Raw genomic sequence first — 26,501 nt, 5'->3', positions numbered from 1 at the left:
CATTTAGCATTGCTCTGAGCCCTGTGGAGTCCTTTATAACTGAAGAAACATGTACCAGTCAGTATCTGATAATGCCAAATGCAAGAACATTAACAGCATTCTTACTTATAGTATATTTTCTTTCAAACAGTTTATACTAACACAAATATAAACAGCACAAAATACATACAATGTCGATGATTTACTAAAAAAAAACCCACAAAACTCAGCTACCTCTAAGGAAAAAGAGAGACAGTCCCACACATCATTTGCTATGCAAAGTAAGGAGCTAGTGCTAATACATAAAACTGTAGCTAAATAAGTATTTATGCCAAAACTACTCTTTGGTTGGAGTACCAGGACTAAGAGCCCTCCAGCTTTCTAAAATTCTCTGTAACTTGTAGAAATCTTTGATCTCATCTGCAAGCCAGAATTTCCCACAGAGCACATTCATGCCAGGGCATCAGTTCAGCACTGGCTCGGAAGGATGAGTAGCACTGGCCTGGAAGGATGAGTAGCATGGGATGAGCTGTCAACTCCTGTGCTGCAGCTCCTGATACATGCTGGAGATCAATCAACACAAGCACTGGACTCATTTTGCCTTGTGAAAAGCAAGAGGAGAGCAAACACACAAAAACAACTACTGTTGCTGCTAGCTACATAGCAATACCGGTGCCTTCTCCACCACAGTATTTCCTCTCAATAATAGAATACACCTTCTCATTGGTATCAGAGATGGCAAAACAAAATAATTGGCTACATAATGTAACCACACAAAGAGCAAGCCAGTCAATTTCACACTTCATGCTTGGATATTTACTCCTTGAACATGAATTAAAACAAATATAAAGGTACTTGTGACCAAATACATTTGCACCTTCTATGTGTTGCAGCAATATGCTGAAGGAAAGTAAAACTGTCAAGTGCTGAAAAATAAATCCGTTGGTTGAATGGTTCACATTACACATCCAGAGTGATCTCTGTAAAGCTTTCTGCCAAAAGGCATTGTCAGTTGCATTTTTCTAACAATTTTTTTATTTTCTCTAAGTACTCCATAAAGAATGCTTGGTATTCTCACGCACTTTTAAGTCATACTTGAATAGTTACAATATGTACTTGAGTAGGTGAAGTATCAGTATTTTCAAACAAATGTGGCCTCACTTTACTTCAAATGACAGGATGAGCCATAGTTTAGTAAGAGGCAGAATGCAGAAATGAAACATACAGAATAAAGTACGCTGTTACCAAAATCTGCAAATACAACTGGCAAAACGAGGAGTTTGTGTGTGTTACTAGTCTACCTAATACTCTGGATTACAGCATCTGTGCCTCTAGAGATGTAGGTCTGTGAAGCAGAATGCAGAGCTCTGTTTAAAAGAATGAAGGTATCATCCTTGCTTGGTGTTCTTTTATTGTCTGTTTGCACACTTGTGATGATGTTTAAAGGAAAAAATATTCAGATAACTTGTAATTCTATTCAGAAGAAATTCATCCACAACTGCTTGCCAAAATAGCAACTGCATTTTAAAAATGTATTTTTGTGTTCTGTCTGTTATCTAGGATTTCATAAATATGCAGTACAACAATAGCATAGTGTATATAAATAATCTGTCAAAGAAAAGTTATTCTAATTGAAGCCAACCTGAAAGACTTTTAGGTATGTTTTACAAATATAAAGACAAAATTTTAAGCTGGACAGATTTCATATTCCCTGCATAACTGCCTAAAAACACAATCTATGTAGGACAGGTTATTTAACATTACAGACCACTTTTAGCTTTTTAACTCTTCAGGTTTTCTTAATTAAATTAATGAATTTGTATTTCTAAATTCATTAAGAATTTACCCAAGCTTCAGATTAGCACTTGAGCGTTGGGTTTGTCTGGTTCTTATAATATTTCTCACAATATTATTCTTTCCCCTTCTTCCTCTATACCTGTTTTGCATATTTTTACAAGGCCTCATCCATGATTAAGTCTTTGAGAGCTATTGGAGCAAAATGCCTACTACCTTTAAAGAAACCCAGCAACTTCGCATCATGACATCAAAAGTAGCCTAAGTAATTGTGTGTGTCCCACATAGTCCATAAGCAGGGACTTCCACACTCTTGGGAATTCCATCATGAGGAAAGGTAGAAGGACAGAAATGCACTAGGTGCTTCTGCTGCTTCTCTTCAGTTAAGTTCAGCACAAAACTTTGACATTGTCACATGGCTCTTAAAAGAGCCAGCTTTAACACTTCATTTGGTTCTTCCCAGTTCACACTTTCCACTCAGCACTTCAACAGCACAGCGAAGCTAAAATGAGTCATTTCCTCCCTACTAGTCTTTCCATTAAAGACTTCTTACAGTATTTCTTGCTTTCACATTTCATAGGAAAGGAAATATACTGGGTCAGACTTTGGAAAATTAAAAAAACCTAAACAAAACAAAAAAACACCAAACACAAAAAATAAACCTAAACCAAACAAAGCTTTATGCTGACACATGAATGACCAACATAAAGTAATCCACTGCAACAACTACAAGGATTTAAATAAAAGCCCCTTCTGTTCTCTATGGGTGACAAGACTGACTTTAGGTAACTAAGCCCCAGTGCTATCATTAATGACAGGGTACTCTGATTTAATTCTCAACACTCCATCAACAGCATTTTTAAGCTGTTTTTTCCCACAACTAGTTATCTTTTTTTCTTTATTCAAGTATAAATTTTTAATAGGTGTTTTAAACTAAATGACAAAACATGTTAATAAGGATATAATTATTTCACAATATTTTCAAATAGCTAGCTGGTCTAAGAAAGTATCAGTTTTAACTGACCTATGACAATTTTTATTGCCTGAAGTTTTTCCAAGGTTTCTATTTCTAGAAATTCACATAAGCATTCTTCTTGCTCTTAAAATTTCATACCACATAGCCACCACTGAGGGACAGACAAGCAACAACTCTTTAGAAAGGTGTTAAGTGTGGATTAAATTAATCAAACAATGATGGCAGAGCTGTTCTGATCTGAAGGCAATAGCACGCTTGCTTTCTTGATGTGAGACAGGAAAGTAGTATTATCCAAGTGAGCTGAGTACTTATCATGGCAGCTTTCCATATTTCAACAGCAGAGACAAGGCTTGAAACAGGCTTCACATATGGCCAAAAATAATCAGATAATTCCATGGAAATGGATTAACTGATGGTTCTCAAATCAAGGAGACTCTTTTTTTTTCCCCCTCAAGAGTAAATTTGAAGGGGAACATAAGAGGTTTTTTTCCCCATAAACATCTATTCTGTTTACTATATGCTACTTTTCATCAGAACTATTTATAGTAGAAAATAACTGACCCAGTTTGACAGATTATCTCAAAACTATGGAAGCAAGACATACTTTGTATTACCCGTAGAACTGCCTTAAAAACTTCCTTCTTTGTGAAGACAGAGGTTTAGAGAATAAACAACACCAAAGAAAAATATCTGCTTGCTTACTGCTGCACAATGTATTATCTACCAATGTCAAAAAACCCCAAAGACCAGATTTGCAGGGGACTGACCTGATATTCTTCATCTATTCCATATATCTCAGGAAACAGACATGACACAATGACCGCTTCTAATCACTGGCATGTTGATCTATACTTCGACTGGAAAACTAAAACTGGAAGTTAATGATTTACCAAGGCCTGAAGTTGTCAAGAGCCTGATAAAGTACCTCATCTATGAAACGTTCAACTGTAGAGTGATTAAATCCAAGTGAAGTTTAGAAAAATAAAGTTTGGGAAAAGTAAAGGAATAAAACCTCAGAAAAAAGTAAGTAGAAATAACACAGTGAAATGTAGATGCCTTGAATTCTTATTCCTAACCTGAGGCCTTGGGCAAGTAACTTTCCATAGAACGATATGGAGATTACAGATATGTAATCAGACAAGTAAGTGCTTTTCAGGTTAGGAATTTCATTATTTCAACTATTACATATCTACTAAGCTACATTTATAATTATAAAATTATTGAAAATAATTTGCTGTAGAAAGTATATCTCACCTTCTTGAAGCTGGACTGGCTCTGCTGAGTTTTCACCACTCATTAACACAACAAAGTCTGCAGCTGTTCGGACGGAGGCCTGCCACGTTGACAAGGCAATAGGTGGCTCTTGGCATGGGAAAAGAGCTCTGTTGTTTATTGGCGATCCCATCGTATAAACACATGGCCTAGATGTAAGGAAAAGACATTGAAACTGGAGTTACAGTAAGAAAGAGTGAATTAATTTTTCTATCTAGAATCCAACCTACTGTTGTACTGAGGTGTTTATTTTTAACCTCAGCTCTGTAGGTTTCAAACCTGTATGACATGAACCAATCAACATACAATTTAAAGTCACTTAGGATGAAGAAAAGCAAGACTGCCACAACAATTTTTACATAAACTAGAAAAGAGTAACTACAGTCTTTCCCCTCGCCTGCTTATGCATGAGCCTTCTAGCCTTATATAATGGCCTTCAGCTGAATCCATAAGGCTAAAGAAGGCTTCTGAGTATCTTCTGACGATATGCCTTTGCAAGGCTTCATTGACACCTTTGACACCTCCCTGTTGTCATTGCAGTAGTGCTTTCATGATCATTAATCCCATCTCTCCATACAATCTGGAAGCTCATGCAAACTGTGAGCAATAGGTCTAGCCTCTTGCCTTTTTTAGCCCAAGCCTAAATAAATCCTGACTATTTTACATTTCTTCTTGCACTAATGTAATGCATGCTAGCTCACCTGCCTTTCAGAACTTCAACCACAGGGCATATAATGAGAAGCAAGTATTTCTTCCCTATCAGCCTCAGTCTCCTTCTTGCTTCTCATGTAGCAATCTTCCTTGTAGTATTATTCTTTTTGCAGTTTCTCTAACCCTCTCCTAGGCATCCTCTCCATCTACTGCCCCTTTCAAATTTCAGCTGCAATATTTCATGCCAGCCAGTTTCTTACTAGCAGCTTAGCTACAGCTGGGAAGGTAACAAGGCCTTTCATTAACTCCTACCTTGCTGTTGTTGGTGTTCAGATATAATAATTCTTTTTCTACTTCTTTTGTTGCATTTTGCAGTTTTATCAAAATTCCTACTACTAAAAAAGTTAGGTTTTCAAATATAAATTACAGAAATAAATTTATAAATTATATAAACTAAGCACAGTCAGTAGGTTTCTCCAGATAAAGAAAATCTTAAAAGCTTAACTTCATTGCCCTGAGTTTTTAAAAACCTATGATATTTAAATCATCTGGGAGCATGACAAGTTATTTTGTAAATGCTTGAGGCTAAAAATATTTTGATCAGTATCTTTCATAACTCAAGTGTAAATATCATCAAAACACTTTGGAAGATAGAAGACAGATTTTTAGGGCAAAACCTATTTTGCAATGGCTAAAATCTGAGTATCTTCTTTACTCGCGTCCAAACAGCTCCTCCATTCAAATTATTCCCAGAGGAAATAACTTGGGAGATACTGATGGCCAAACATGAAAAATATTCTGAAGCTATTTTTGCCCTCTTGTCAAAAGTGCTATCTATTTATGGTATTGAATCCAGAGCTGTCCATGGCACAATCAAGTTACAGTGGCTTAACTAATGAAGGCCAGCTTGATCTTTCAGTGAAACTGCAGTTTAAGTAGGCCTATGCACAACCAGAAAATGAAATTAATTTGACTCCCCCCTGCCATGTGTCAGAGTGAATAGAGTAGGACATAGATATCCAGTAAAGCTCAAAAAATACCTGTAGTTATCTTTTGTCTTTTGAGAAGGTGGTTATCTTTTACCCAGTAAAACACAATGCACAGCTAAATGTAAAAGACCACTAATGTGTATAAATCTTTAATTAGCTTTAATTCTTTGGAATTAATCTACTAAACCTGAATTTGTAACCAACTCTGATAATACATAAAATACCTTTGTTTCCTTCTAGAAAACTGAATGGTGAGTTCACAAGGAAAAGTAAGAGCTTTTAAGTTCTGCTTTCTCCTTGTAATGCTAGCTAAGAGATACTGGACATGCTATTTATCCTAAATCATATGCTTACTGGGAGGCGACAGGGAGGAAAGGATGGCTCCTCATTCATGAAAACTTAATTAAATACACAAGATATAAAAAGAGATCCTAGTAGTGATTCTAGGAATGAGGGGAAAGGTGGGGTTAATGGCTACTGATACATATATTTTACTAATGATTTACCATGCATTTGTGAAAGTCGTTTTGCTGCCTGAAGGTGGTTTTGCTGGCTGCTGTTGATATAACCCAGTCTTAAGAGCATTATAGGGGATTTTCATATCCTAAGGGAAATGTCACAATGAGCGGGGAAAAGGGCTAGCAGAACAGCATGAAGCATAATGTTACAATGCTGTGTCAAATACAATACAAACATAACACGGAACAGAAGCTACCAAGACCATGAATGTTATCTTGTTCTCAGAGAACATTTTTTACCTGCAGACCATAAAGTATTTTACAAATAATGTCAATACCGTTTCGCAGATGGGTGAAATGTAAAACAGTGAAAAGATTTGCTTAGTGCTAGTGTTCAAGCTGTGCTTTCAGGCTTAGTTTCAAGCCTCTCAGTTCAACAGCTTTCATGCTGGACTAAGAAGCATCTCATTATAAGAAATAATTATATAACTATCTTTTTTATCCTAAAATATCTTCATTCTAAAATACTTACACAGGCGGGTCACAAGTTTCTACAATTAAGGCCCAAGTAGAAAGGGAGTTAGAAAAGTGGAGAAAGATTGGTCAAGCACAAAATCTCTTTTTTCAAAACAGCCTCCTTTCCACTGCTCACATGTCTCAATAAAATTTTTGTCCATGTATCCTTACTAACCTCATTATATCAAATCAAAATGTATTCAAAGATGTCAAAGTCTGCAAAGAAGATAGTAATAAAACATGTAAATTCTAAATAGCAAGAGGAAACTATCAGAACAACAATTACATCGGCTTTTAATTAGGTATTTGTATATTCATAGTGAGACCACCTGCAAGCTTGACTGGCAGCAGGCCATCAACTCATTATTTTTTTGTCTTCATCTTTTTGTCCTGGGTTCAGGAGCAGCAGTCATTTTTCTCCTTCTTAGTAGCTGGTGCAGCGCAGTGTTTTTGACTTTCAGTGTGGGAACAACACTGGTAACACCGATGGTTTTAGTTGTTGCCAAGTAATGATTACTCTGACCAAGGACTTTCTGAGTCTCATGCTCTGCCAGGGAGGAGGGGAAGCTGGGAGGAAGCAGAGACAGGACACCAGACCCAAATTAGCCAAAGAGGTATTCCATACCACAGCACATCATGCCCACTATATAAATTGCGGGGAGTTACCTGGAAGGGTGAGATCGCTGCTCAGGTCGGGCTGGGTATCAGTTGGTGGGTGGTGAGCAGTTGTATTATCTCCCCTTGTTATTTCCCTTATCATTATTATTGGTGGCAGCAGCAGTAGTGGTTTGTGTTATACCTTAGTTACTGGACTGTTCTTATCTCAACCCGTGGGAGTTACATCTTTCGATTCTCCTCCCCATCCCTCTGGGAGTTGGGGGAGGAAGTGGGGGAGTGAGTGAGCGGCTGCGTGGTTCTGAGTTACTGGCTGGGCTCAAACCACTACAGTTCTTTGTGGCACCCAATGTGGGGCACAAAGGGTTGAGATAACAACAGATCTGACCAGAGTGTTTCTAATCACATTTGTCATAAGCATTTATTGTTTCTGATTAATAGTCACTTGTCACAATGCTGATTATTGTCTCTCAAAGTTGTTGCTCTTGATCTCACAGTTTCAGCATGTCATACCTCACTTACAGCCAGTATTTTGTGGTTTAGTGTTTATTGGCTGGGGTGCTTGGGCTAAGGTTCTTGTTTTGCTGTACTTTATGGTAATGACTTGTAATACAATAGACTCATTGATCATGAAACTGATCTGGCTTGAATTCCCAGTGCGGTCATCACCTCTATAATTTGGGAGGTATATAATGAAAGTGTTAAGCAATTACACATCTTTTTACCCCTCCTCAGGTGGTCAACCTACGAAGGAAACATTCCTTTATGTTCCCAGCTCCCCCATCAGACTACTTACAGCATCATTTGAAAGTTCTGAAGGTTCTGAATGGCCTTTGGGTACCCTTGAGACCTGCCTGCTGATTGTGATGGGGACCACCATGTTGGCACGCATTCAGAGTGTGTTTTACCCATGACCATTTCATCTGATCTCGAAAGTTAAGAAGAGTCAGGTTTGGGTCTTGTCTAGGGTTAGACAATGATATAGGAGGACTAAGAGATTTTCCCTAAGGCTGGACAGTCATGAGTGGCAGGGTGTGTGGGATAGCATGGGCAAGTATCTAGGCCTGTGGGCCCCTCCAGTGCTTTGGAACTTCACCACTGAAGAAGTGCAAAATCTGGAAAAATTAGTAAAACACTTAAATGAGGTGTGTTGTCATCCTGATCATATCAGAGAGGGACAAATCATGGCAATGTGCTGGGGCTTGGCCTGTGCTTACAGAGCCTTGTTCAACACTATTCAGCACCTTCAAAGTGAACAAAATGTCTCTGGATCTGATGCAAAGCAACAGACAGTGCAGCTACTCCAACTCCAAATACAGCAGATACACCAACCCTAGTGACAAGTACAGCAGTTATGCTTAACTCTGACTACAACAGACAACACAGCTACTCCAGCTCCAAAAACCAGTAACTACACCCACTCCAATGACAAGTACAGCAGCTACTCAAACCCCGACAGCAACAGACAGCGCAGATACTGGTGCTACTCAACACCCAAGCACAGTGGCTGCACCAACCCTGACAACAGATACTGCAGACACTCCAACCATGGTGACAGTCACTGCAGCTAAACCAAAGGACCAATTTGTGCCAGTATCGGTTGCCCCTGTATGCAAGGGGAAAAGCAAACAAGAGGCACAAAAAGTAACCCATACAGTGAAGAAAGATGAAGAAGCAAAGCAGTTACTACAAGGGACAGGATCTGATCAGGAGATATTATTACATGAATCAGGGGAAGAGGAAGAAGAGGTGACTTCTCAACTCTAGTCCTCAACTGAGCTATGGAATATGCAAAAAGATTTTACCCATCAACCACGGAAGCACATCATCACCTAGTTGCTCTGATGCTGGGACAATGAGGCCGAAGGTCACAAAGTAGAAGATAGGGAAGCCAAGCAGTAAAACAGCTGGGATCACTTGCTAGAGAAGAGGGAATTGACAAAGCAATTGCAAGACAGAAAAACTCCCTCAGTCTTTGGAGGCGGCTCTTGGCAGCTGTGAAAGAAAGCTTTCCGTACAAGGACGATGTTATACATTGTTCGGCCAAGTGGACCATGATTGAAAAAGGCATCCAGTTTCTGAGGGAATCAGTCATTGTAGAGATGATCTATCGCAGGCCAGATGCCGGGAATGCACCCATAGATCCAGATGAAGTCAAATGTACATGACCCATGAGGCAGAAATTTACACGGAGTGCACCATCATCATATGCCCACTCACTGGTAGCAATAACCTGGCATGACGTAGCACCACCAACACTGGATGATTTGTCAGCTTTGAGAGCTCTAAGACAATCTCACCCCTTCCATCATTTCAGCATGGAAAAACTGTTCCAGGAGTTCAAACAATTGAGAGACGATCTATCCGATCTATACAGCTCCTCACATGTACCAACCCACGTCTCAGCTATTAAGAAAAGGCTCGAGAGAGATCATATAGGAAGTACACGCCACAGGCCAACCTACAGTTTTACCTGTGGGTTCACGGAGTAGACATGAGAAAGTGGGATGGAAAACCTACCTCAGCTCTGGAGGAATGGGTGCATGAATTGAAGAATGAAACAAAGGTCAAGGATGATCATCCCATGAGAGCTGTGGCTTCAGTCTCTGGTGAGCAGGTTCCCAAATGGAGTGGAAGAGCTGATTTTACTCCAGCTCCTGTGATAACGAAGAATAATCCCTGTCTACAAGACTAAAGTGTCCAACATTGTGATGACTATTAGAGGGGCCCTGCCTCCAGCCAGGTGGAGGTAAGGGACAGTTGGATTTACTGGTCTGTGTGGATCAGATGGCCTGGCACATCAGTCCCACAGAAGTATAAGGCTCTAGTACATACCGGTGCACAGTGTACCCTGATGCCATCAAGCTGTCAAGGGGTGGAACCTATTTCTATTTCTGGAGTGACAGGAGGATCCCAAGAGTTGACTGTACTGGGGGCTGAAATCAGCCTGACTGGGAGGAACTGGCAAAAGCACCCAGAGGCTCCATGCATCCTTGGCATAGACTACCTCAGGAGAGGGTACTTCAAAGACCCAAAAGGGTACCAATGGGCTTTTGGCATTGCTGCTTTGGAGATTGAGGAAATTAAGCTGCTGCCCACCTTGCCTGGTCTCTCAGAAGATCCTTCTGTTGTGGGGTTGCTGAAGGTCGAAGAATAAACAAGTGCCAATTGCGACCACAACAGTGCACCAGAGGCAATATCACACCAGCTGAGACTCCCTGATTCCCATCCATCAGCTGATTCGTAGACTGGAGAGCCAAGGAGTGATCAGCAGGACCCGCTCACCCTTTAATAGCCCCATATGGCCAGTGCGAAAGTCTAATGGAGAATGGAGACTAACAGTAGACTATCGTGGCCTGAATGAAGTCACACCACCACTGAGTGCTGCTGTACCGGACATGCTAGAACTTCAGTATGAACTGGAGACTAAGGCAGCCAAGTGGTATGCCACGATTGATATTGCCAACGCATTTTTCTCAATTCCTTTGGCAGCAGAGTGCAGGCCACAGTTTGCTTTTACTTGGAGGAGCGTCCAGTACACTTGGAACCGACTGCCCCAGGGGTGGAAACACAGCCCTACCATTTGCCATGGACTGATCCAGACTGCACTGGGACAGGAGCACTGGGAAACACCAGAACAACCAACAAGTGGATAAAGTGGCTAAGATTGAAGTGGCTCAGATGGACTTAGATTGGCAACATAAGGGTGAATTATTTTTGGCCTGGTGGGCCCATGATACTTCAGGCCATCAGGGCAGAGATGCAACATATAGATGGGCTTGTGACTGAGGGGTGGACTCAACAATGGATGCTATTCCCAGGTTATTCATGAGTGTGAAACATGTGCTGCAATTAAGCAAGCCAAGTGGTTAAAGCCTCTTTGGTATGGAGGACGATGGCTGAAGTACAAATATGGGGAGGCCTGGCACACTGATTATATCACACTGCCACCAACCCGCCAAGGCAAGCGCCATGTGCTTACCATGGTGGAAGCAACCACCGGGTGGCTTGAAACATACGCTGTGCCCCATGCCACTGCCCGGAACACTATCCTGGGCCATGAGAAAGAAATCTTGGGGTGACATGGCACTCCAGAGAGAATTGAGTCAGACAATGGGACTCATTTCCAGAACAACCTTATAGACACTTGGGCCAAAGAGCATGGCATTGAGTGGGTATATCACATCCCCTACCATGCACCAGCCTCTGGGAAAATCGAACGGTACAATGGGCTGTTAAAAACTCACTGAGAACAATGGGTGGTGGGACTTTCAAACACTGGGGTACACACTAACCAAAGGCCACCTGGTTGGTCAACACCAGAGGATCTGCCAACAGGGCTGGCCCAGCCCAGTCAGAACTTCTACATACTGTAGAAGGGGATAAAGTTCCTGTGGTGCACATAATTTGCTGGGGAAGAGAGTCTAGGTTATTCCTGCTTCAGGTAAAGGCAAACCCACTTGTGGGATTCCTTTTGCTCGGGACCCGGATATACTTGGTGGGTAATGCGGGAAGATGGGGAAGTCTGCTGTGAACCTCAAGGGGATTTGATTTTAGGGGAAAACAGGCAATGAACTCAATTGTATGCTGATGCCTGCTATGTAGCACTTTCATAGCCCACCAACTAGATGTTCAGGTCACCAGCTACTAGCCCTGACTTCCCTCCAACCATCATCCCAACAAAGAATGAACTTTGATAGAACCAGACAGGTTCCGAGGTGTCATCCATAGGCAACAATCCAACACTGCACACAGCCTTTCCTGCCCCTGTTACAAGAGATGGAACCTGACATCATGAACAGGATGAACTCAGCAGCTTCACACGGATTGGTCCACGGACTAAGGAATGACCTCTCTCTCTCTCTTTGTGTGTGGTGTGTGTGTGCGTGTACATGTACATATATATATATATTTGTCTCATATATGTATATATGAGACAAAAGCGATGGTATATTGAAAAATGTGAGATCTGAGCCTGACATGAATGGTATGGAATAAGGGGTAGACACTAGGCAAAGGTGTATTTCAAACCACAGCACGTCACACCCAGTATATAAACTGGGGACAGTTACCCAGAGGGCTAGATCGCTGCTTGGGTCAGGCTGTGTATCAGTCGGTGGATGGTGAGTGGTTATATTCTCTTCCCTTGTTATCTCCCTTATCATTATTATTATTGGTGGTAGCAGTAGTGGTTTGTGTTATACCTTAGTTACCGGACTGTTCTTATCTCAAGCCGTGGGAGTTTTCTTCTGATTCTCCTCCCCATCCCTCCAGGAGCGGGAGAAGGAATAAGTGGGGGGAGTGAGCGAGCAGCTGCGTGGTTCTGAGTTACCAGCTGGGCTTAAACCACGACACTTTTCTGTCACTGGAATTTTTAATCTATTTTCTTCTCACTCTAAAAAATACTTTCACGGATTGTTTTGCTTCCCCTGACAAATCACATTTTACTTTGCTAATTTTTTATACTTTATTTACAGTAGTAATTTCTTTTTACAACATTGGTAATAGTGCAATGTTACTTTTGGACACCCAGTGCAGTTGATGGGTTTTCTTTGTTCTGGGTCAGGCAATTCCAGCATGTTAAGAGGACCAGAAATATAATTCTTACCCTGATACAGATGAGATTTTGCACCTGACTGAGAAAAAGAAAAAGTACTATGTAACCAATCAAAGAATAGCAATGACAAATAATTACTTTTAGACTACCCTTGTTAATGGATACAAAATTTGCCATTTTTCTGATTTATCCCTGCCAGCAAGAAACTTCACAGATCTTTTCCTTTTTCCTATCCTCTCCATGTCTCTTCTTTCAGTTTTAATAGTTTTGTAATCTTCAAATCATCCATTTATGTAATATGTTTTTTATGCCAGCCATAATCTTTGCCACCATAAATTGGAAGAGATAAGGAAATTGAATACAACAAAAGTAAGATAAGCAGAGAGAACTCAGACTATTTGTCTAATTACTTGTTACACTGGAAAAACAGGCAACCACAAATCTGTAGTTCAGTAACATCCAAAGCCAATTATTCTGAGGCAGATTTGATTCATGCAATCCTAACTCATCAGTATTTCATGTATTTTCATAACAAAACTAGCTCAAACCAGCTCTTGGCAGATCTCACTCTCCCATGTAAGCATATAAATTACAATAACAAATTTAGCTACTACCTTAAAGCCAATAAGAAATGTTGGTACTTTGTTCTCTGAACAGGAACCTGCAGGTCTTCTTTGAGATACCTGCCGTGGGAGTTACACGAATCATGTCCTAAGGCTCAGCCATGTCAATCTGTTTTGGCTACTTCATGTTTAAAGCTTTCACAAGGAAAATGCCCAGCTCAGGAACTATCCCTTTCCTGTGTGTGAAAAAATACATTCCCTATTTTTTCAAGGGTTATCTCTGTGTAAGGATGTAAGATAGCAATGTCCTGCAACTACAAGGCCACTCCTTGCAGAACTACTGCTGTTGGCAACTTTTCTTACTCTTAATTACAGTGCCATTTCTTCAAAGCAACAGGATTTCCTGGCATCTGAATCACACAGACATTTTTGTTCTGTCTCCTCAATTTACACATCTGCAAGGTGCCAGTGACTGTCACCAGATTCCAACAGAGCAGGTATTCTTGTTTTCATTTTTCTGTTGAATAAAACAACAGTCAATAACTAACCATTCTCCAATTTAAAAGTACTAAATATGATTGTGAGAGGAGTGATTCCACCTGTAATCTCCTACTCTGATGCTTTTCTTTCAACAGTTGGATGCCTATGTTTCTAAAGTGATGCTTCATGACTTTTGCCCAATAATTTGTGGTACTCATTGACTGTGGTACTCACTGATAGGAGAGGATTCATTTTACTGATTTTTAGCTGAAGCAAATCAACAAGTTGAACTTTAACTGAACAAAACCATACATATGTCAAGAAGGAACAAGACAACTGTTGTGGTTTAAGCCCAGCCTGTAACTCAGAACCACGCAGCTGCTCGCTCACTCCTCTACTTCCTCCCCTCGCTCCCGGAGGGATGGGGAGGAGAATTGAAAGAATGTAACTCCCATGGGCCGAAGTAAGAACAGTCCAGTAACTAAGGTACAACACAAACTACTACTGCTACCACCAATAATAATAAGAGAAATAACAAGGGAAGAGAATACAACTGCTCACCACCCACCGACTGATACCCAGCCTGACCTGAGCAGTGATCTGGCCTTTCCAGGTAACTGCCCCCAGTTTATATACTGGGCATGACGTGCTGTGGTATGGAACACCCCTTTGGCTAGTCTGGGTCAGGTGTCCTGTCTCTGCTTCCTCCCAGCTTCCCCTCCTCCCTGGCAGAACATGAGACTCAGAAAGTCCTTGGTCAGAGTAAACATTACTGAGCAACAACTAAAAACATGGGTGTCATCAGCGCTGTTCCCAGGCTGAAAGTCAAAAACACAGCACTGCACCAGCTTAGTAGAAAAATGACTGCTACTGCTGAATCCAGGACAACAACAAAGAACTTTCTTTGCTTATGTAGCTCATTGACCTGGGAACCATCCCTCACAAAGTCAGAAGAGAAGCCTACCTAAGACCATAAAAGGAAGATAAGAGAAAAGTTCAGCCAAAGGTCAAGAAAAACACAACTACCAGGGGTCCCAGAGACCACTGGGAACCTCACCCAAAATAAACTGTGCATAATGCCGGGAATTACAATGTATATGTTTGAGATAAAATGTTTATAAGCAAGAAACCTGTACAAATCTGCATGCATTTTAGACAGAGCTATCCCCTATGCATCCAGCACCGCAATATATAATGCCTGCTTCTTAATGCTATATTGGTATTAAAGAGTTCTATTCTCCTGACTTTTGGTGACACCAGGTAATACCAATCCTGCTTCTTCTAGATACAGTACCTGTACAAACTCCTGTTTAAAAGTTTTATCTTTTGGTACAGCCATCACCAGAAAGCAAGGATAATGAAGTTAAGACAGGGCATATCTTTTTCATCCAAAGTAATTAAATTTAGTACTAACTGTGCTCCTACTTTGCTTCTAACAATACGGATATTTTCACTTACTTTGACCTGTACTTTTGGCAAATGCAATGTGCTTAACAGCTTCCTCAATGCTGTTATTAGAAAGTTTCCTAAATTTGAAGTCACACATCTGACCAATCCCTTAGGTATTCCATTCCCTGTAAATCTTTTAATACTACTTCTGTAACACTGGAGGAAGTACCACCTGACTGTGCTTAAACAAAATTTAATTAATTAGCCATAAATCCTGTTTCAATGTTAGTAAATATTGGAAATAACTTATTATTGGCAGAGAAATCAGGAGATTTCCTAATTGCTCTATTCCCACAGCAGGACAAAAATAAAAAAATTAAAAAAATAAAACCCCTTGTAAGTCTCTGTCTGTAAAAACAGAAAATAGTTTTTGTATGGATATGAACAGTGATACAGCTGGACTTTCTCAGCTCTGTTCTAAAATCAAAGGTTGCTTGGGTTTCTTCATTGACAAATTCACAAACACAAATGCTGATTTGACTTGTCATTCCCCATCACTGGCTCTTCAATATTCTCTGCTTTCACCTCCTTTTTCGATTTGAAAATTAAAACACTTAGACTTATTGTTCATATGGATAATGGTGTTTTCATAATCCTATTTCATTCTCAGCCTCCTCTGATCAAGTGTGGCACATTTTAGTGAAGTAGCTTGCCTTTTGTATTCCTTCTGAATACAAAGAAGTATCATCAACCTAGCTCCCTGTACTGCAGTATGCAGTGTGTCTGTAACTGCCTAGCACTTCCTTCCTCTGTCCTGTACCACAGGCATGTAATTCACCTACATCCACCTACGTTGTCCTGTCAGGCCATGAAACTTGCTGTAACTCTGAAAAAGTATTAAGTTCCCTAAAAATACCCTCATTTCTCACAGTCTTCCTTTTATGTCAGGACAACCAATTCAGAGGAGCTATTTTTAATTTTTTAGAAGTATTTGTTCATTGCCATCCCCATTTCCAGAAATACCAAATCAGCTCATTTTCTACTCAGAATCTGCCTACTTTTTTTTTTTGTCAATTTTTACTTTACTTCTCCATTCTATTCCTGATACCATTTGTTCTTTGTTAGAAATCACTGTATCAAACATTACTTCAATTCAGACTGCTTCATTAATTACTCAAATATAAATATCCATCATAGGGAGCAAAATCACAGAAAATACCCCCACAGTTGATGGTAGCCATTTAGGATTTAGTCTGTGATTTGTCTGGATTCTGGAGCACCTTATTCTCCCAAACCTTGTCCATGAAGAAGAACAAGCTCTTTATTTCCTTCCTGCATTTCTAGATTCCAAGAGCACATAATGATGCTAACTCATGCCACAGAAAAATAAACAATCATTTTCATCACATATTTTCTGAAAACTGACTCATTTTTCCAATCTCCACCCTGGAGAAATCTGCTTTGAAAACATCAAATATATTATATGAAAAGTGAAAGGATGCCTGAGACTCCATAAGGGCTACAGATAGAGGGTTACATTGGCACAAACTTGTACTATCAGTGAAACAGGTATCTTCCAAATTAACTGCAGTAACATATTCCAAATAACTCCTGTAACTCCAAATAACATTCCCTTCCTCTGCCTGCTTATTTTCAGATATATTAGCTCCCTCATACACCTTATCACCTAGCTGTACACACACCTATGTCATCATAACCAGTGGTGAAGGGAACCAGCATCCAAGTTTGGAGAGGTCAAAAGCATCTCTTTCAGCAAGTGTACTTTGGTAAGCTTCTTCCTCATTCCTTTTAGCTCTGTCTCCTTCCCTCTTTTCATTAGTGCAAAATAGCTCTGTGGTTGACTCTATAATGTTAATAAACTTTGGAGACAGACAATACAAAACCAAAGCATTATGCTGAACTTTGAGGGTAAACAGAAAGGCTCCAGACTAAGTAGGGAGCAACTGTTTGATCTAGCCTGGGAATCAGTATAATTACTCTCTTCTTTTGCAGGTCTACTGCAAACATGTTCTAAGTATGGTCTAAAATTCCCAGGTATGTGAGTATGATTAGGGAATAACTTGTAGCCAGTACTCAGACAATATGCATTGCAAATTGCTAGCTCATTGTAGCCAAATGCTATTCTTCACTCTTAAGTACTAATCAATCACTAAGGACACAAACCTTTTTTTGCAAACCTTTTTGCAGCGTTTAGATAGAATCATAGAATGGTTAGAGTTGGAAGGGACCTTCAAAGATCACCTAATTCCAACCCCTCTGCCACAGGCAGAGACACCTTCCACCAGACCAGGTTGCTAAAAGCCCCTTCCAGTCTGGCCTTGAACAATTCCAGGGATGGAGCATCTCAACTTCTCTGCGCAACCTGTGCCAGTGTCTCACCAGTCTCATAGTAAAGAATTTGTTCCAAATATCTGATCTGAATTCCCCCTCTTTCTATCTAAAGCCATTCCCCCTTGTCCTGTCACTACATGACCCTGTAAAAAGTCCCCCTCCAGATTTCTTGTAGGACTCTTTCAGGTACTAGAAGGCTGTTATAAGGTCTCCTCAGAGCCTTCTTTTGTCCAAGCATTTAATTATAGAATATATGCTAGAATTAGCGCTTCCACCAACTTGTACATTTATGCTTGTTGTAATCACCTTTATAGCTTTCATAAAGGCACTTCTGAATTCTTAAAAAATAACTGATATTTTAATATAACAATAAGATATCATAAAGATTATCAGTTACAGAGGTACAAAATATTTTGTATTGGTAAGACATTTACATTGTTTAAATAAATATCAAGATTTCATAATAATTTTTTAAGGAGGTCATTTCATATTTTCCAATATTTCCCACTTCTGAAAATTAGCACATGGTTAACTCTTTCTAGAGCTCTTTCCCCCAAAACTGCTCAATCATCCTTTAATAGCTTCTAAAAATGTACTTTTCCCATAAATTCTCATGAAAATCATACACTTGGAGTAATTCAACCTATCCCCTTTATGTTCCAGAATTTCTAATTTTCTGTATGCCTGATACATTGGGCTTAACCTGAAAAAATAAATGCATGTGCCTGACCAATTCATGCACCTATTCATGCATGCCAAGATAAATAATGAGCAGGTAGCTTGCAGGATTAGGACACTATACTGAAAGGCTTCAGTGTCATGGAGTGTTTTTCACTGATTTCATTCATATCAAAGATACTCTTTCATTCCTAATCCCACCATGAGAAAATGAGTTCCATCCCAGTTGTGCACTAATGTCAACAAAACTGTTAACTAATTTATGGCAGTGCTAGGAGTGGCAATAAGAAGGGCAAAAAAAAACGTTGGAGGAATTTCCTATTAGAATTTGCAAGGCTGTTTGCGAGGGAAATCACCTCTTTAACTCAAATGTGTTTAATCCTTTTCTTAAACAATAAGATATGGGATCCCTGGATATTTTAGCAAATCAGGATTCTTAACTATGATCGTGAGAAAGCATTTAATTTGAAATACACTAGTAGCCATGCTGACTTAATACTGCTACACAGACTTAGGAAAAACTGATTCAACACCTTGATGGGCTGGGAAGAAGCTTCTCCTTCCAAGTAATGAATGATGCTGCATATATATTATTCCCTCCACAAAGTGGTTATTACAGTGTCTAAAGTAAGTTTTTATTTTAAATAATTCTATAATACTAAGAATATTTCAAGCAAAAGTAATTTTGCTAAAATTACCTTCTTAGTTTGAAATCCCAGGGCTGTATTGTTGTGCTAGTAAACAGCTGAAAAACTCTGAAACAGAACTGCTCTTTGTTCATGATAAACATACTGCAAACATTATAATCAACACTTTTTTTTTTTAATAATTCTGTTATTGAGCACTGTTAGAAGTTACCTCCCAGTTTTAAGAACTGATACAGTCCTTGCAGCTTCTGGAGACACACAAGAAAAAGTGGGTATGCTTACACATATATGCATATTTACATGTGCATAGCCACATATACCCATTTAATCTATTCTTCCATTTTATCCCCTTTCTATTACTTGGGCATAAAGGCCCTAAAAAGCATGTTATTACAAAAAACATGTTCTAGGGCTAAAGAAAACCTTTCTTCTTGATCATCAATATATTTTCTAGTATCAAAAGCCCAAAAAAGGAAATACTGAAATTCCATGTGTTCAGTTCCTCCACTGAAAGCAGAACTGTGCGTTGCTATGCCAACATCAGGTTTGCACACACATACCTCAACTTGACTAAACTCACCCCACACAGCACTGTTGTAACCTTTCTTCTTTTTTTTGTGTACTATAATACATCATTGTTTAAAACAAATAAATTGTAAGTCTTTATAAAATAGATCATAAGTTAAATTTCAAAACATTGTATTAGTGTTAAATTAGAAGAAACATATTGGAAGTGGCCATACAATGTCTGTACTTCATTAGTCAGTTCACTTTTCTTTGGGCTTAGAATCATACAGACTCCACTGGTAAAGGATCTGACATCTGCCTAAAAAAGCACCATACGCATAAATTGGAAAAATCTAAATAATTCCCCTATAAGAATATAATGTAATAGTACTTCCTCCATACATTATAAATGGACTTTATTTTTAGAAAGGGAAGCAAAAATATGATAGCATTTTGTACAGTGAGCTTCACCACTGTATTTATGGGTTAATCACATACAGAATTTGATTTTTAAAATGTAGCAAGAAAGATTCTAATGACTGTGATATGAAAACTTATTTTCTCACAGGCATTAGTTTCTGGAATACTCTACGAAAGACTAAAAATCATAGAACCATAGAATAATTAGGGTTGGAAAGGACCTGAAGATCATCTAGTTCCAACCCCCCTGCCGTGGGCAGGGACACCTTATGCTAAATCATATCACCCAAGGCCTCGTAAACCAGCTTGAGACTATTCACTAACATCAGACTACCTGACCCACATCAAGCCATCTTTTCCTACTTCATTATTCATTTATGAAATTTCATGTGCTTGTGTACAACTGTACATTCCTGGTTTTAATGATGCTCACGGTTTAGTAGGAGAATTACCCAACTGTCAGTTACACAATTAAAAGGCCTCGTTTCCCTCCCTAACATGGATGTCAGTGAGAAGATCCTTAATTTCTATTAGCGTAATTGAAATTAAAGGTAACCATGTATCTCTAGTTTGGAGATGAAAAGCAAGTACTCAATTAGACCAATTTCTTCCTCATCTCCCAAATCTGTTTCTGGTTTTTAGACATCACAAGGAACTAACAGCCATTCAAAACCAGCTTTGAACATTACAGTAAAAAATTACAGTTGTAGAAGTCAAGAGTGGACTGCTTTATAGGACATCCCCCTGCAAACAGCTTATCTTAAAGATACAGCACTGTACAAATGCTAGATAAACTGTAAATTCTTCCTGCAGTTTCAGTTTGCAGTTAATAAAGACTTTAGAAGTTGATTATGAGAGACTAACAGAAAAAGACCGGATTTCTAAACTTACTACAATATTGATAAGACTATTTGTGAAGCAATTCTATTAAATATTATGTACACTGATCTTAATGTTGTATGATCAGTTGTGTGTGCTAGTACAAAGTATTAAAGCAAAAATACCCCATCATGCATACCTTCTCTTCCCCCAAGTCGTAATTCCTTATTACCTGCACACACTTACTCTAATATATAATTATTTACTCTCGTTCAGAATGAGTAAATGCGAATCACTTAGATAGGCCTGAGGTCTGCAAGTCTGTTAGGATTTCTTGAGCAGAGTTTGTTCTACAGCAACAGGATTCAAAACAAGAAAATGAAAACAGTGGAAGAGGATGCTCATCATCTTCACAGCTGCTCAGCATTACATAATTCTACATTCTTGCACCTATGTTTAAAATCATTGTGTGCAAAGCTTTTAGTTAATAGCTACATACCTGCCACTCTGGTCTGTAGTCCATGTAACAGATCTTCCCTCTGGTTTGGTTTTGTACCATATTCTTATTGCATGAGGAAAGTCTGTTGGAGTCTGAACTCCTGATTTTCTTATCTCCAAGCTCCAAGTGCCAGTAGTAAACAGAAGCTCTCCACAGCCAGGTGCCTGGCTGCAGCGAGTAAAATAGTACAGCTGTTCCTTCCAGCGATCTGCAGGTAAAGTCACAAGTTCATGTACAATCTGATTACTGAGATTTTCCAGCTTCTTTGAAACATCTGTTAGCTGGGCAGACCTTGTGAATTTTTCAATGCCTGACACAGCAGCAACATCTACCTCCTCAACCTTCAGCACAGATAAATCACAGCAGTCCAGTACCAGCAGAAAATCCTTGTTCCCATGATTCTGTATGTCACAGATGTCCTTTGAACTAGAAATCCCAGAAGCCTGTGCCTCGTTGCTATGGTTACCATTTTTATCAGAAGTGTCTTCTTCACCTTTACCACAGACAGCAAAATCATTATATTCCAGTTTAGGTGAACAGGCACTCACAGTTGTCATAGGCATGTAGCAGGGTTCACATGGCTTCACTTTACAGGTTTCATCAAACTGTGACTGACAGCATTCTTTGCCACTACTGCTGGTTTTCAGGTAATGGCTCCCAGTCTCAAAGAATAAAACTATGATGCCTTGTATAACTTTACTTTTAAAATCCACATCCAAGTCCAATACATAATGCCTCACAAGCATGTAATTTGTGTTGGCCATTAAGGGCAAATCATCCTTCATGGGGTCCAGCTGTGACTCCATTTTCTAGTCTATTGGGCAACAGTTTTACAAAGACTTAGACATTGCTTTCATATGATGTCTCCATAAAGAGCAAGGATATTCAGTCTCCCAGTTTTAAAAATAATTCTGATTAATATTACAGTATTGAAATGAACTGCGGTTCCTCCACTTCTCACATTCTAGTAAAAAAATAAAAACAAAAAATCATAGTTGTTTCACAACCATTTCAGAAATGCACTTTTAGATAATAACAAGAAGTTTAACTTTTGTAAATAAACTTAATTATAAACTAATAAATATATAAATAGATTTAAAAAAGAAAAGTAAAAAATAAAACTTATTAATAATCTAAAAGTTATTTAAAGGTTGCTTTTATTTAAAACAGTACAGCCAAAGGATGATTTTGTCTCCAAAGGATGACATCAAGGTAGTTGCTCCAGGATTTGCTGTCAAAACCACTGGCTTTATTTTTCAGAGAAGACCTCAAGTGAAAGTATTTCTGGACAGCTTTTAAAAACAGAAGGAAACAAAGTTTACTACAAGGCTCCTGTTGACTCTCTTCAACCACAATAATCTCTTAGAACAGATACATGGTTATGCAACATTTAGTTTAATTTATTACTGCACTGTTTAACGGTTGCTGTATTTATTTCAAATGCATTACCTCAAAGGAAGGGATCATTTCTCTACTGTGATCCTAAACAACAAGAGTAAGCCTAAATTATCTCAAATGTCTTAAAGTTTTAAAGCAATAATTTAATATATACAATGCACAGTTTAATATACTTTCCACATTACAAATGCTCTCATATCAACCCTTCTAGTAAATTACAAGAAAACGCGCCAATTTACTATGAGTGTGTTCCAAAAATTCCTTTGAGATTGCTCATGAAGATTTTTCAAATTTATAATTAAATACTTAAGGTATATAATGACATTTTCATAGCTGGAAACTCATTAACACTTGAGGTAACAGCATCTTACAGAAAACAGAAGTCTTTCTACTGGAAAATATCTAGATACCTATAAAAGCAAGTAAATAGTTTAACTTTTATTTAACACATTTACTTAACATTAAGCAACAGGGCAGATTAAAAGGTGACAAATAGTGCCATACAAGTGAACTCAATCCAAATAAAAAACCCTTCACAATTAACTGAAGCATCATCAAAAAAAAAAAAATTCTATAAATACAAATCCACTTCAAAATTATTATACCAAACATGAAATGCATGAGATTTTTAGAGACAACTGAAAACAAATGCCAATAAGGTTAAAACCCACACAGAGTGGACATTCATTTTCTATAATTGAAATTTGTTTAGTGGTGATGACACATCTGATTGTGTTTACAGAGCAACAGACAAGAGGAACATACTAATTTTAATTCAGTTGTAACGCTGTGTCTATTTAATCTCTCAAATCGCCCAAACTTTAGACATCTCAGCTTTCAAAAATCGTAGGTAGCCTCTCTATCTCCAATCACTGGTAAGTGAATTTTAATGGTTGTTTTCAGATGTCTCAGCTTCTGAACCTCTGAAGAACTTCTTAGTGGAATAAATATTTTTAAGGAGTCCACAGAACATCAGAACTGTAAAACAAAGAAGCTGATATGCTACTCTATTCTGACGGTATCGGGGACTCACGCAAGTATCTTTGTATTCTTGTACTTTATTTTGACAATTTCATTATTGATAGCAAAAAGCTGTGTCTTCTGTGCAAAGCACACTTCTGTTACAAATGATTACTTGATTTCTTGACTAAAGCCTTACATTGGAAGTTGCCTCCTGTGAAGTGATGTGGTGTCTGAAATAATTTGAGATAGTCCTCTTTAGAGCTTTTCTAAACTTTCAAATTAAAACAGAGACTAAAGACAGCACGCTGTGTATGAGAACATTTAGCTGTACAAAATAATGCTAGGTATTAGTAGAGCCTTCCTGCTACCTCACTGTCTAGGGTTCCACAATACTGAAAAGGCATGGGGCTCTCAGCTCTTGCCCGCTCCTATTCGTATTTGCCCAAATTAGCTGCGCACACTTACCTAGTTTGCTGAATTTAAAATATTTAGAAGTCCACAGTATGATTCTAAATATTTGCACTACTCAAAATACACCCCCAATCCTCATCAAAAGCAATAATTTTAACACAAATGGAGGGAGCCATTTAAAATGTGTCCTGTGAACTAGAATTTTGGTAGGTTACCCTTCAGTCATATCAAAATGTACTTTCATCAGCCAACTGTGTAGTTCCACCATATTTGGCCTTTATTACCCATGTCATCCAAACTCTAGATTCCTTACAAGTATTCTCAAAGTATACATTTTTTAGTTTGGTTGGTCGATTCTTGTGTCTCCACTATTGCATACATTCCTCATATATCTGACAGATTAATTATATTGTCTGGAAAAGTCCTCAGTGGAAGATCCTAGTTCTTTCTCTTGAGGTAAGCCATCTCAAGGCGTATAAAACATTCTTTTACTGTTTTATAAATACCTGTGCAGAAGGGAATTGTTCAGTTTCACTAGTCAGCATGAACCAGTTTTTAATAATATGCAATTACATATTCCTTCCTATAAACATTTTTCCCCCTCTAAGCTTCTCTAAATTCATGGTTCCTAAAGTTTTGGGTGCAGAGGACCTAGCTATACTGTGAAACCACTGATTTGTTTCCCACCCCTTCCACCTCTTCAGTCACTCCACACAGCAGTTCAGAATAGGCAGATTATTAAAATAAAGTTTAAATTGTGCTCTGAGATGAAACAGTTCATTTTGCCCATAATAAATTAACAGCACTTACACAGCCTGGTCATTCAACAGATCCACAGGGGCAGCAGAGCCCCTGTGAGAAAGACAATGAATACTTGTATTGCTAAAGCTAGAAGTGGTGTTTCTTTGTAACCTCAGCAAATCTTAGTGTTTGTTCTATTAAACCTGAGCCAATATTGTTACAGCTACAAAACAATTATCTGAATGTTTCCCAATTTTTTATTTGCAACCTGGATTTCTCTTTCCATAATACTTTGTACTTAACCGCAACTGAATTTCAACTCAGTGATTTAAACTCATTTTTAAAAATCACTTACATACTGAATTACAAAGTGCTTGCAACCTCTCCAGATTGCGGTCATCCAATCACTCCACTACTGCTAGCAAAACACGCATGAGGATGTGTATTCACAACAAAACTAAGCTAATCTTAGCCTGGGATGTGACACTATGTAATGTGTCTTTTTTTCCTCAGATTTCTGTGCAGTCTTCCTTTGTATGAAGCTACACAACTGCAGAGGACAAACAAAGTAAAGCGGCATGAATAGGCAGATGGGAAGAGAAGATGACTGCCCTTCAGGAGGTAGTTCAGACTGGGATGGACTTAGACCAGGCAGGGGGCCATATCCAAATTTAACAAAAACTGAGCAAAATCTGGGCAGACTCAACTACGTTTAAGTATGTTGAAATAAATTTTAAATTATCTCTGAGTTAAAAATTATATCACTGGTGAATGTTGAAGATGGTTTTGAGAATTTGGTTGGTGGAGTTTTAAATTAAAAACAAATAAAAAATAAATTCAAAGGCAAATTAAAGTTAATGCAGGACACTACAGTCCTTCCAGAGGCAAAGCAAAACGTCTACTATTTCTTCATTATTTAACAGCTCAGTCATTCAGTAAGAAAAAACAATCAGATTATTTTAACAACTTTTAATAAGCCTCTACTGCATGATTTTTTTTTCTGCTAAATAGTCATAAGCTAAATGCCTAACAATTCACTCAGTTTACCTTAATCCTCTGGAAAGAAACTGAGTTGATATTAACTCCATTGAAAAACAGCAATTTCATTGACACAACAGGCCTAGCAGAGAGCCACTAACATGACTGGAAGACTGAAGCACACAAATATAAGAGGAGAGGCTGACAGCACAGGGTCTGGTCAGTCTTGCCATGAGACAGTTAGGAAAGATTATCTGCTACATGCGAGTAACCAAAGGGGTGCGTCTAGAACATGCAGCCAGACTCTTCTTAGAGGGGCACAGAGAAAAGCAAAATGATTTTAAGCTGTCTTGCAGATACAACTGTATTCTATATTATACTGCATCCCACAGAGCTGACTTTTCTAATAATACATTTTCATATTCTGCAGAGCTGTTTTTCTTGTTGTTGTTGAACTTAAACACTACATGAAAAGGAGCAAATGAAGAACAGAAATAGACCAGTTTAAAGATAAGTCTACGAAAATACACTCCCATGAAACATCTTTAATAGAAGTCTAGAATGTAGCTAAAATGATAAGAGAACAAAGTATTACTCTTCTGCTCCAGAGTCAAGTTAAACAGAAATCTGCAAGACAGATTATATGGTTAGTAGCTGTCAGACTACACCACTGCCTCTAAAGTTGCTGGCTCATTTTCCACAGAGAATTTAGTTTTAGCATTGCTCTAGTATTAGGGAGATCTTCCACACAGCATTCACAGTGTGTGGGATACTTAAAAATGTTAATTGTCTGTAATAATGAAGATGCCAAAGCAATACTGGCTGCATTCACTGTTTTCTGAAAGAAAA

At 38.7% G+C, this 26,501-nt stretch overlaps 1 protein-coding gene across 7 annotated transcripts in view; it reads right to left on the bottom strand.

The window, feature by feature from the left end:
- AOPEP (aminopeptidase O (putative)) overlaps positions 1–26,037 on the bottom strand; it is a 190,685-nt gene extending 164,648 nt beyond the window's left edge. For 3 of the 7 annotated variants that reach the window (XM_061456325.1, XM_061456326.1, XM_061456329.1), the window contains exons 1-2: positions 21,162–22,210; positions 4,004–4,170 (exon numbers count right to left, since the gene is read on the bottom strand). In XM_061456325.1, the coding sequence (XP_061312309.1) occupies positions 4,004–4,170; positions 21,162–21,967 (973 nt within the window). In that variant the 5' untranslated portion in view covers positions 21,968–22,210. Of the gene's footprint in view, positions 1–4,003; positions 4,171–21,161; positions 22,221–22,798 lie in introns of those variants that run through there. The other 4 variants (XM_061456324.1, XM_061456331.1, XM_061456330.1 and 1 more) reach the window with 4 other exon arrangements.
- Positions 26,038–26,501: the final 464 nt, after the last annotated feature.

This window comes from Pezoporus flaviventris, unplaced genomic scaffold (assembly GCF_033815535.1).
Source record: "Pezoporus flaviventris isolate CSIRO_AGI_PZ_B2104156 unplaced genomic scaffold, CSIRO_AGI_Pfla_v1 ptg000022l, whole genome shotgun sequence".
Taxonomy (NCBI): domain Eukaryota; kingdom Metazoa; phylum Chordata; class Aves; order Psittaciformes; family Psittacidae; genus Pezoporus; species Pezoporus flaviventris.
Note: the sequence above shows the minus strand (reverse complement) of the source record. Positions and strands in the feature narration are given on the sequence as shown.